Genomic DNA, 13347 nt, shown 5'->3' on the forward strand with positions numbered 1-13347 from the left:
GCAAAGTGCTTGCCTAGCAAGCGCAATGTCCTGGGCTTGATCCCTAGTACCAAAAAAGAAAAGACAAAAAATTACAGTAAAAACAAACAAACATGAAGGATAAGTAAGAATTAACTCACCTAGAATATTTGCCCTGTCATCTCTCACTCTAAATGATGAGGGACTGAGATATATAAACATGTCCAGTAAACATGGTAAATGTTCAATAGAAGAAGCTGGAGTAATATTCATGGTAACTGCTAGAACTCAATCATAAGTTCTTAGAAAGGTTGAGAGACTTAAGTTTGCTCTCCCTGGGCAAGAGTTCACTACCTGAGGCACACCCACGGTGCTTTTCTTTCTTTTTTCTTTATTAAGATTAAGTAACTACCTAAATTTCATAGTACACATTTTAACCTTCACAATGATGAACATCATCATTCTAATCTACAAAGCTTATGAACTCTATGACAGTTAACAAAAAAACAATTTCTTCCAGATGGGGTGATTTCTTTCCTTTTGCTTCTTCCTCTCTCATTCCCTCCCTCTCCATCACTGCCTGTGAGTTGCTTAGTGCACTTTCACCAATGTCCAGTGCAGTTGTTGGGCCACTCTGCTGTGGTTTTTCACTCACTTTCCATGCATGCTATGCCCTCCTCCCATCTTGCCTCAGATGTGTGCAGTGCTTTTCTTTTAGTGTTTTCTTTTCTCCCTGGCTCCCAACCAGCAAGGAATTACAGATATGTGTCACCCACCCTCCTTGGCTTTGATTCAAAGACCATTCTAGGCATTGTGGAAATATTTGTTTACTCTTACAGACACACACACACATACACACACACACACACACATGCACACACTTAGTCCAAAGACCAATCTTCCATAAGAACACTTAAATCTCAAATTAAGAAGTTCACATACCTTTCAAACATACTTTTCTAAACATATTTATATTCATCCATCATCCATACAAGATAAAATGTAATATCCATGGCCTGAACTTCATTCTGTTTTTAGTATAATATATTCATTTTCATTTGGGTGAACATTTGTTTTTTGGTGTTTTGGGGGTTTTTTGTTTGCTTGTTTTGGTTTTTGGTGCCTGTCCTGGGGCTTAAACTCAGGGCCTGAGCACTGTTCCTGCCTTCCTTTTGCTCAAGGCTAGCACTCTACACTTGAACCACAGCACCACTTCTGGCTTTTTCTGTTTATGTGGTGCTGAGGAATCGAACCCAGGGCTTCATGCATGCTAGCTATGCAAATACTCTTCCACTAAGCCACATTCCCAGCCCCTTGGATAAGCATTTGAGTATCATTTTTCACATTATAGGAATATGTACTTTAAAAACCAATCTGTATTCCTGTGAAAAATAGAAAATAGTCATGTAGGATAGAAGGTCTAGACATTGGAAGTGACACATATCTGGTTTTGAATATCTAATTTAGTACCAGCAATAAATAAATAAATAAAGTACATGAATGTAAAGAAAAATTTACAACCAATGAATGTGAGATTATTTTAAATGATTTAAATAAGTAATGTTTAAAATTATTAAACATTCATTTGCTACATCTTTGGTCAGGGCTTTTAATATGCAAGGGAGAGGGTTGATAGCTGAGGGTAAAACAGGCTCTCTACCCTGCAGGAAGGTACACTATGTGGGGGAGGGGGCTGTGTATGAGAGCTTAGGACTCAAATGCAGGGCCTCAAACTCTTGCTTAGCTTTTTCCACTCAAGGCTGTGCTCTACCATCTGAGCCACAACTCTGCTAGCTCTTTTCTTTTTTTCTTTATTGTCAAAGTGAAGTTGAAGTACAGAAGGGTTAGTTTCATACATAAGGCATTGAGAACATTTCTTGTCCAACTTGTTACCTCCTGCTCCCCTCCCCATTTCCCTCTCCCCTTGAGTTATACAGTTGGTTTACACCATATAGTTTTGTAAGTATTGCTCTTGCATTGGTTTGTCTTTTATCCTTGGTCTCTCGATTTTGATATTAGCAACCAATTTCTAGCTAGCTCTTTTCTTGTTCACTGGAGATAAGAGTCTCGTGGATTTGTCTTCCTGCACTAGCTCAGAACTGCAAGCTGCAGATTTCAGCCTCCTGAGTACCTAGGATTTCAAGTATGAGCCAGTCCAGAAAACTACATATTTTAAAGGAGAGATACACACATAAAAAACATTATATTGCAAGGCAGTGTATGATTCCATACTGTACAATAGTGTAAAGAAAGACTACAGAATTCAAACAATGAGTACATTACATCAAAGTTTTTTTATAATTTTAGGTTTACATAGGTTAGAAAATTACAGGCCAAAAGATGTGGAGGTTGGGGCTGGGAATATGGCCTAGTGGTAAAATGCTCACCTCGTATATATGAAGCCTTGGATTCCTCAGCACCACATATAGAGAAAAGCCGGAAGTGGCACTGTGGCTCAAGAGGTAGAGTGCTAGCCTTGAGCAAAAAGAAGCCAGGGACAATACTCTGGCCTTGAGTTCAAGCCCCAGGACTGGCAAAAAATAAAACAAAACAAAAAAAAAGATGTGGAGGTTAACTTTAATAGACAAATATCCATAGATGCATGCTAATGACAAACTACATGTTTGACACTGACTCTAAGACTTGAGATTCTGATTGAATAGTAGCACAATGTACAAAATCTAAACAAACCATGCACTGGTGGCTCACAACTGTAATCCTAGTTATACAGGAGGCTGAGATCTGAAGATCACCAAGCCAGCCCAGGCAGAAAATTCTGAGACTCTTATCTCCAATAAACTACTCAGAAAAATCTAGAAGTAGAGCTGTGGCTCAAATGGTAGAACTATAGCCTTGAGCAAAAGAAACTCAGGGACAGCATCTAGGCCCTGAGTTCAATCTCCTGGACCATGACAGAAAAGAAATATATAAATACCACCAATGCTGGCACTTATTTATAACATGACATGTTTCCCTACTCTTGATAAGACCTTCTCAGTAGGAGAAACACAATACATTCATTTACTAATTTATTCAACCAATCCATATTAATAGGGTGACTATGTACTATATGCCAGAAACATTCTAGACCATGGTAGATAGAAGGATGGATGGATAGATAGATAGACAGATAGACCTAAATCATTATATATATATATATATATATATATATATATATATATACTGAAACTAAATATGTGTATTGAATATGCATATAATGAATCGAGTTATTCATTATCATCCATGGACAATAAACAAAACAATAAACACTGATCACCATAGGTAGTGAGCATGAGGGAAAAGAGTAAAGCAGGAAGCAGGGCTGAATCATAGAGGGCTCAAGGTATTTATTATGTTGGGCAGTCTGGGAAGCTGCATTTAAGCAAAGACTTAAAGAAATGGAGTTCTGGGATCCAAAGAACATGTTGGTCTAGAGATACGTGCTTGGAATCATGAGTAGATAGATGTGAGACAGGAGAACAAATGGGAAAGAAATAGAGTGGATGATAGTTCTAAGTATTGAGCCTGAAACATTCCATTTCTTAGAAATCAGGAAGATGAGAAAAATCCAGCAGGGAGACCAAGAAGAACCAGTCAGTGCAATTGCCTGTACTGCTGCTAGCCTTTCTCTCTGCCCATTCTTTATTTCTCTTGAGGAATAATTTATTTGATTGATAGATTTGGAAAAGACTTTGATATTGGATGATTACATTCCCAGGTGCCTATACAAAGTTTGTGTTCTGCTCTGCTTCCCTACATAAAAATTTCCTAAAGATAATGTGAGAAGCTAAGCAATTTTCTGTGTTGCCTGCCTATGACCGGTGAGTAAATCTGTCACATTTTAGACTTTGGTATAATAACGCCCATTTGTCTGCAGCCTCAGGCTCCTTAATATTAAGAAAAATATTAGCTCTACCAGTAATAAAAACAATGCTTTAATCTGTGTCTGCCTGAATCCTTATCCCCTGATGGACTCAAAACTTTAACCAGTAAGAAAGCTTCTGTTCCTCAAGTCCGCCTTGGAAACCCAGTACATTAGAGCACGAACTGAGACACAAGACAGATGATTTATAAGAATACACTCATCCCCAAAGAGCAGGCCATGATATACATCCTGACTGAAAGCGGCAGAATGGCAGCCACTTGGAGGGTTTAGAAGAAAAGGAAAATGTGATGGTCTGTTCCTAGCATTTTGATGACATCACAGAAAGCAGAGTGAAACCGAGCAGAGGTGGAGCCAGAACTGTGACTGGCGTCTCTTGACCCCCTAGCATTCCAGCAAGACTTTATTCCTCAGGAAATCTTAGTCTTCTTCAATCTCACTCACGCAAAACAAAACATTAGACTGTCTTCCAGAGGATTTTCTCCAAACCTCTTTCATCATTTTTTCACATGTCTACATTAACTTGATATACACACACACACACACAAAAAGTGGCTATCTTCCTAATTAAAAGTAATGCTGTCCTTATATCTTTCCCTTGGTGATTTTCACTGAAACAAAGAAAAAGGCTTTTGTCTCTTATTACCTCAGTAACTGAAAAAATGTCTGCTGACTCATGATGACCAAACCTCAAAGGAGTCCTTAACAGCATTCCTTAGTCAGTGACTTTTTCACTGTCTGAACTACCTCAAGCTCGGATGAGCTTCCCTCCTTCTGCAAAGCACCTGAAGGCCTGTGGGGCCAATGTCCTCTCCTTCTCACATTCAAGGTTACACACAGAGCTACAGGTGCACTGACCACTCCTGCATCCTTCCAGTCAGAGGAGAAAATCCATCCTTCCATGTATCCAAAGCAGACCCTCCTGTTTATGTCTTCAAAGCCAATCCCCTCCACATTCTCACACTGATGCCTCTGTCAGTCTCTCCTTCTCCCCAAGATTCTGGGGCCTATCTCACCAGGATTCCTTCCATCAATACTTAATCTCTTCCAAGCAAAACCAGAAACCACATCTATGTCTATCTATGTCTATCTACGATCCTAGTCAGGGCCACATTAGATTCTTCTAAGCATTGAGACGTTCATCTTGATATGTAATTCAACCATAACAGACAAAAAGGCCTGATAAAGTATGAGGACTTTAGTTCTTTGTTTTGCAATTGCCAGATGCTAAGTAATTTCCTTTTTTTTTTTTCTTTTGGCACTCCTGCTTTGTCAGTGCCTTAGATACACACTCAACCTGCTAAACTGGTGATTCTGAATTTGACCTTTCCACTAGCTCACAAACAAGATACACCAATGTTCTCGGAAACACTAGAGAATACAAGCTCATTTGCCAGAAGAGTTGGGAGGGAAGTCTGCGGTGCATGTGTCCAGGAAACATCAGGCACACACTTGAGATAAGTGGTCATATGAACTGAGTCATTCAGCATCATTCTGTGCTGTCCTCTAGCAGGACAACAGACAGGGAGCAAGGAGAGAGCTGAACTTGAGTAGGGCCACGGGTTTTCCAAGGAGACAGCAGAAGTAAGCAGTCAGGGAGTCAATTGTATATGCAAGGGAGCAACTGGGATGATGTTATGGGAAGAACATAAATGGAATGAAGAGGGGAAGAGGTCACACAGAGGCCTTTAATACCTTACAAGTGGGATTTTATTTTATTCTGAGACAACACAGCACACTGAATCACTGGAGGGCCATCTTCATTTAAGTATTACAGAAAAGCAGCATTAGCAACATGAAAGGTAGGTTCTAATGATCCCAGTCAATAATGTCATTTCAAAATTATTGTAAAGTCTGAGTTAAAGAGGATCAACATTCACAGTAAGGTGGCAGTAAAAACAAAAATGTGAAGGAAAGAACTCAGGTACTCAATGAGCTTACTAAAAAGAAGGGGGAGGAGGAAGAGGAGGAGGAAGAGCAACAACTGGATGCTGTTAGGTCATACCTATAATCCTAGGGACTCAGGAGTTCCTGGTGTCAAGGATCAAAGCCTGGGCAGAAAAGTCCGAAAGACTCATCCCCAATTAACCAGCAAAATAAATAAATAAATAAAGGAAACAGAGGGATGGTTCAAGTGAAGAATAGTAGAGCCAGCCTTGAGCGAAAAAGACAACAGAGAATGAGAGGCTCCAAGTTTAAGACCCAGTACTGGCAAAGAAAGAAAAGGAGGGAGGGAGGGAGAGAGGGAGGGAGGGAGGGAGGGAGGGAGGGAGGGAGGGAGGGAGGGAGGGACGGGAAAATTTTTACTTTGCAAGGGGAGGTTAGCTATGGGAGATATGCATAGCCAGATTGCATGTGCCAACAACCTTACAATCAGATGAGGGTACATGACTTTCAGCCTTACTCTTTAAAAACCTCCTCTAATCCCACTTGTATGTACTTTCCTGTCAGTTTAGGATGTTGGAAGGAGGGCTGTCTCCCCAAGTCTTGAAGGCTAAGCTCATTACCCTTCTCAGTGTGTGGATTTTATAATAGTAAGAAGAAAATGGGCTAAGCTACTGAACTCCCATCTAGGAGTTCACTGAGCAGCTGGGTTTCACAGAACTACAATGGTGATGCTATTAGCCAAGATAAATTCAAAGCAGAAGCTGATGTAAACGTAAAGATAAAAGGCTTAATTTAGCCAGGTATCAGTGGCTTATATCTATAATCCTAGCTCCTCAGGAGGCTTATATCTAAGGATCATGGTTTGGAGCCAGCTGGGGCAGGAAATTCCTTAAGACTCTTATTTCCAATTAACCCCCAAAAAGCTAGTGGAGCTGTAAGTGATAGAGTGCTACCCTTAAGCAAAAAACAAAAAAACAAACATCATTAACCAGGCCCTGAATTGAAGCCCCATGACTAACACAAAAGCAAAAAAAAAAAAAAAAAAAAGGCTCAACTGTAACAGTTGGTCTTAAGATTCTTTCTAAGGACTACTTATCCTTGTTAAATTGATAATTCAGTAAGCCACATTATTGTCTTCCTGTGCTATTCAAACTTTGAGTTCAGTAGAGGTGTGACTTGAGACAGTAGAGGTGTGACTTAAATGGTGAACACCAGCCTTGAGTGAAAAAGACAAGCAAGATTACAAAACCCTAAATTCAAGCCCTATTTCTAACAAGTACATGCACACACGCATGCGCACAGACATCACTCACACACACCCCACAAAAATGTTTGAGTTCGGGGCTGGGGATATAGCCTAGCGGCAAGAGTGCCTGCCTCGGATACACGAGGCCCTAGGTTCGATTCCCCAGCACCACATATACAGAAAACGGCCAGAAGCGGCCCTGTGGCTCAAGTGGCAGAGTGCTAGCCTTGAGCGGGAAGAAGCCAGGGACAGTGCTCAGGCCCTGAGTCCAAGGCTCAGGACTGGCAAAAAAAAAAAAAAAAAAAAAAATGTTTGAGTTCAATGAACTCATTAATGCTTTGCTTTCCACACTGTAAGCTTTAAAATTCAATAAAACCATTCTACCTAAAAGGCCCAAATTAACCTAAGTATCAGATGACATTTTAAACTGACAAATGGCTCTTTATGATTTACAACTTAGGATCTCTTCAGTAAAGACACTGTCCCTATTAAAATGCTTTCTACTTGTCTTATTCCTTTGATGCCTCTAATAAATCCCTAAGACTGGTGATATAGTTGGCATTCTAGACATGCTCACAGAGTATAAAATGAAGCCACTGTTTTAGTGTCATATCCACATCCAAACAATGCACATCCCATGAGCAGAACTATCTCCCAAGAGTATCTGTAAGAAAATACACTTATTTAAATGCCCCTTCCATCCCAGGCATTGTTCACTAACCAAGTGCCTGCATTTTCTAAATTCCACAAGTCCTTCTGATGTGACATGAGGGACACTGTGCTTCCTGACTCACAATCTGAATCACTGCAAACCATCTCCCAGTGAGCAATGGATAGAAAGTACATCCTGGACACCGGAAGCTATCTCTTTGACATGAACACCATCCTTGGTCACAAAGGCTTATTGACTCTCATATATTTTGAATACTTAACCTCTCACCAACACACACAGTTATACATTCACTTGTCTAAAGGAGGAAGCTATTTGAAATCTTCCTGACTTGTTTTCTAAAAAATTAAAAATTAGCATCCTGATGGGTTCTCATAAATGCTTAATTTTGTGTAATCTATACTTTTTTCTTCTTCTCTTTTTGGGGTGTATTCCAGTCATAGGGCTTGAACTCAGGAGCTGGGCGCTGTCCTTGAGCTTTTGTGCTCAAGGACAGTGCTTGACCACTTGAACCACAGTTCTACTTTCAGCTTTTTTTGATAGTTAATTGGAGATAAGTGTCACCAGATTTTCTGCCCAGGCTGACTTTGAACCTGAATTCTCAGATCTTAGCCTCCTGAGTAGCTAGGATTATAGGCATGAGCCACGAGCATACAACAGCTACATCTTTTTCTAAAAACTTCAACTATATTTTTCTAGAATGACCAAATTTCTGCATGGTTAATTTTAATGAATCTGACTAATTGCTTGGACAAAGACAGTTCTTTGTGCTGCTGTGAAGGTATTTTCCAAACATGATTAATATTTCTTCAATAGACTTTTAAATTGTTAAGCTCTCATAATGTGATCTGGCCTCAATCAACCAGCTGAGGGCTTCAAGAGCAAAGACTGCATCTTCCTAAAGAAAGAATTCTGCATTGAGGCTGAAAAATAGAAATGTTCTCTGAACTTGCAGTTTTTGGACTCAAGTCTGCATGATCAAATCTTACCCAAATCTCCAGCCTGTCATCTTGCCTACATATTGTGAACTTGAAAGCTCCTATGACTGCAAAATAATCCTTTTGTTCCTGGCCTCTGTTTTCACTCTCCTTTTACACGTCCATCCCACTGGGTATGCTCCTCCTTTAAATCATCCAATCTTCAGTTGAAGATATAGTTCTTAATATGCTCCTCTTGCATATTATCTTCTAAGTATTCACTCTTCCCCAAACTGTACCCTTTCAGAACCTGACAATGATTTTTGTTGTCCTTGTGGTTCTACCACCTTCTTATGACATATTAAAAAGCTTCAGAGCAGGGCATCTGTGGCTCACGCCTGTAATCCTAACTATTTAGGAGGCTGAGATCTGAGGAGTGCAATTCAAAGTCACCCTGGGCAGGAAAATCCATGAGACTTTTATCTTCAATAAACTACCAAAATGTCAGCAGTAGATAGATCTGTGGCTCAAATATTAGGACACTAGCCTTAAGCAAAAGTAGCTCAGGAGTAGTGCCCAGGCCTTGAGTTCAAGGTCTAGGACCGACACACACACACACACACACACACACACACACGAACATGGTTTTAGAGACCACATATAGAATGATAGTACACAATTTCCTTTAACAGGGACATGGTTATAGTAGAGTATATTAAATTTATTAAGAGAAGTGCAATCAAACTATATGGAATGCAATGAAAGATACACACAGAGGTAAATGCCCAACAGATACCTACATTACAAAAGAAGGACCTGTATACCTAAGTTCATACATTGTATTTGTCTACTAGAGCTGCATAACAAAATACCAAAGACTGGGCAGAAAACAGAATTTTGTTTTCTCAGCTCTAAAGTCCAAGATGAAGTGGCATTAGGGGTGGTTCCTGACTTGCTGATATGTGACTTCTGTATCCTCACATGACTTTCTTCCTGTGTCCATTCCCACCGAACAAAGCTTCTCTTCTTCTCCTAACAAGGACACCAAGTGTATCATACTAGGACCCCACCCCACCATCTCCATAATGAACTTATCTTCAAATATAGTTACATTAGAAATAGACACTTCAGCATATACAACATACCTAAGGAAATTAGAAAAACAAGAGCAAATTAAACTCAAAGTGGACAGGAGGAAAAAAACAGAGTGGACCAGAGATATGAGGTGAAGAGGCTCAGAGTATAGTACATATATATGAAGATAGCATAATGAAACCCACTAAATAGTTAGAAAATGGAGAATTCAAAGACAGAAAAACAGAATGGGGGGGTGTGAACTTGTTCAAAGTACATAGCACACATCTAAGGAATTATCACAGTGAAACTACCTTGTACTGTTACTATAGGCCAATCCAAAATATTTTAATCAGATAAATCAAAAGAGTGTCAAACAAAATACAGAGTAGACGGAGCAAATATTTGCTCTAAGAGGGAAAAAAGCCAACAAAATTTTGAATGACTCTGGCCTATAATCTAGCCACTCAGGAGGTTGAGATCTGAAGATCAGGTCGGAAGCCAGCTCAGGCTGACAAATTCACCAAGCTGTTATGTCTAGTTAGCTAGCAAAAAGCCAGTGATAGAACTCAAGTGGGAGAGTGCCAGCCTTGACCAAAAAGCTGAGTGAGAGCTCAAGGGGCCCTACGTTTGAGCTCTGGTCCAAGGCCGAGAACAAACAAGCCAGAGGGGTGAGATGATTCAGCTGACAGTTCAACAAGCTAATTAGAAAGTGAGTATAAAAGGGCAAGTATCCAAAACAGTTCTAAAGAAGACAGGTAAGGAAGAAGAGAACATGTCCTGCCAGATGCAAACACTTACTATAAAGCCTAATAAGCCCGATAAGACAGTTCGGAATCTGTAAAAACAGAGACGAACAGGGCAGATTTCATTTGGGCTCCTAAAAAGACACCAACATTTTCGATGCCAGACTCCCCCCGCCCCCCACACACACACATACACACCATTCATACTACATAACTGATACTGAAATACATCCAGGTGGGTATTACGCTGTTTTAACTCAACTTATGACCTGCGATTTCAAAAATATCTTACTAAGACAAAGTAAGCTCCCTAAGAAAACGCCAGATAAATAAAAGCCAGAATTAAAATCTACTTGGTTCACGAAAGTGCCCAAACTTCTGGCAGCAAACGTCAGTTCAAAAGTCAACACAGACATTTTATTACTCAGAACTGCTGTCTGCCTTTCTTGGCCCCCAACATTTCTGTCTTAGGGCTTCTGAGTGGAGAAGCCGGGGTCAGGTGCTGGAGGCTGCCTGGAACACACCAGTGCCCTGTACATAGCGGCCGCTCACGGCGCTTCGGTGCGATCTGGGGTCCCCAGCACGGTCTGCCCCGCGGCTTCGTGGGGCTTTCCTCCAGACGGCCTCGCGAACACACGCGCAGAACCGAGCACCGCGCGGGCAGCTCAGCTCCGCCGCAGCCTCGCAGACCGCCGCTTCCCCTTTAAATACCCGGGCTCCCGCCCTCGGAGGAAGACCCCGGAAGTTACATCACACTGCCACGAAGGCAGAGTCCACCGCCGGGCGCGGCCGTCTCTCTCCTAAAATGTCCATCCGCCGACCCCCCCAGGTTTCCTCCTTTGGCTCTTCCACGCTTGCCTTTGCCTCCCTCGGATCTCGTTTCTCCTGTCACTCGTCCTCGTGAACCTGCCTGGGCTCACGCTAGAGGAGGCCTAGTTTCGTAGACTCAGAACGGCGTCGCGGCAGGGTCCCGCCCTCCCAGAGTGACACACTTCCGGAGATGCCGCGCGGCCGGGTCAAAGCTGTGCCGGGAGGAGGGTCGAAGGGACTGTGGAATGGACGCTTTGCCCGGGTCCCGCCCCCTCAGGGTGACGCACTTCCTGAGATTCGTGACAGGGCCGGACCCCCGGCTAAGAGGCGGACGGCCGAGCGGTGTCTGCAGCAGACGCTTTGTATGGGTCCCGCCCCCTCGTAGTGACGCACTTCCGGAGACCCCTGGCCGGATCGGGGTGGAGTGGTAGGCAGTGTAGCGGTGGGCGTCTGGAATGGACGCCTTGGCCGGCATGATGCAGGACCTCCTGACCCAGAACCATGCTCTTCGCAGGGAGAACAACGAGCTCATGGACCAGGTGCGGCGCCTGCTGTGCGAGAAAGCCAACCTGTTGGCCCAGGTGCGTCCTCCGCCCTGCCCCGTGGCTTTCCCTGAGGCCTTCCGCGGGGACCCCGCTCGGCTCCCCGAGTTTCTGAGCCAAGCGCACGCCTACATGAGCTTCTTCGAGGCCAGGTTCTCCAGCGACACGCTGAAGGTGGCGTTTCTCATCAGCCGCTTCTCGGGACCGGCGGAGCAGTGGGTGGTCCCCATCATCGAGCGAGACAGCCCCACCCTGTCCCAGTACGAGGCCTTCGTGGACGCCCTGAAGCAGGCCTTTGGTAGGAATCCGTGAAGGAAGTGACGGGGCCCGCATCCCGGTGCTGCGGGGGCACCTGCCCCGCAGGCCCTGCTTGGAGCCTGCTTGGCTTTGCCTCACGAATAACTTCCCGGCGCCAAGCTGCTGGGTCCCCCTCTGCTGGGAAGCTTGGCTCCTTGTTCCTGTCAACCCCGGTGCCTTTGCACTGACAGCACCGGGACCTGTAAGAAGTTAAAAGACCCAGAATGACCTTCCTGCCGTCTTGGAACAGTTCTTCTGACCGCTTTGAAAATCAGATCAAACGTAAAAGTGCTTGATGGTGTTGCACATCCTCTTGGACTGGCCTAACCTCAGCTTTCTAGGGTAGTGTGCCAGCCAGCCGGACTTTTAAAATAGGCCTCTTGAAACGATTTGCTTTCATAGCAGTCCTGGAGATTGTGCCTTTTGGTTCAAAAAGTCCAGGCACTGGACACTACCTGGAAAATGTTTACTTTTACTGTTCCTGCATACACATCTTATATATATGCACGTAGTTTACAATAACATGCTTAGACCTTGGTGAGATTAAGACACTGTGCTAGTCTTCAAGAACACTATTATGTTCTAAGGGAAAGCAATCCCACATGAAGATTCAAAGTCCTAGTTAGACAGTGCGTTAGTGTGTAAAGTATGCACATTTGATACATGGTACCAGTTTTACTTTTCACCCACAGTTTTTTCAAAAGGCTCAAAGTATATGCAGCTTAGCAAGTTAGTCGGAAAACCCATCTTGAGCAGTTTTAATGGGTGCTGCTACAGGTAGTATAAAGTTTCAAAAAATAACATGTAAACGGTGCTTTATTCCCTTCTAAGTTCATTCTCCTTAGCCAAGTCCCTTTACAGTGTGGAGCTACAGATTTCTCTTCATTAAAAACACTACATGGTCATTAAAGTTTGGCATGAATTTTTGTGATTCTCTTTTTGGGCCAAAGAAGGTAAGAAAGGGTTTTTGCTGTCTTTTTAAGCAAAGGTTTTATTGACAGCCTGGAAATGGGAACATCTGTAACTACCCTTGAATTGTCCATGGGTTTGTCATTGGATAGTGTGGTCTTGCTAAAGTCAGCTAGAATTATCAGAACTAGGAATTGAGCTTGAATTCCTAATTCAGAATCTATATTAAGTTAAATTGTTCACGATCTCCTTCATAGACAGTTTATATTCCTGAGGTGGATGTGGTTTAAAGACAGATTATGGTAAATAGTAAGGCTTCTTACATGCCCTTTTATGTACCACACGTGCTGCATACATACTAACAAAAGAAATTGAACCTTGGTTTCATTTGCTGATCATATGCTCACT

General features: G+C 42.6%; 1 protein-coding gene across 1 annotated transcript; it reads left to right on the top strand.

The window, feature by feature from the left end:
* The first annotated feature begins 11664 nt into the window (after positions 1-11664).
* On the top strand, positions 11665-12045 carry LOC125364249 (protein LDOC1-like). The gene has a single exon (XM_048363736.1). The coding sequence runs from the start codon at positions 11665-11667 to the stop codon at positions 12043-12045; it is 381 nt and encodes a 126-aa protein (XP_048219693.1).
* Positions 12046-13347: the final 1302 nt, after the last annotated feature.

This window comes from Perognathus longimembris, chromosome 15 (assembly GCF_023159225.1).
Source record: "Perognathus longimembris pacificus isolate PPM17 chromosome 15, ASM2315922v1, whole genome shotgun sequence".
NCBI lineage: Eukaryota > Metazoa > Chordata > Mammalia > Rodentia > Heteromyidae > Perognathus > Perognathus longimembris.

What these genes read in the sequence shown, in the direction of transcription:
- LOC125364249 (XM_048363736.1), top strand. Translation starts at nt 11,665, where the DNA reads ATGATGCAGGACCTCCTGACCCAGAACCATGCTCTTCGCAGGGAGAAC.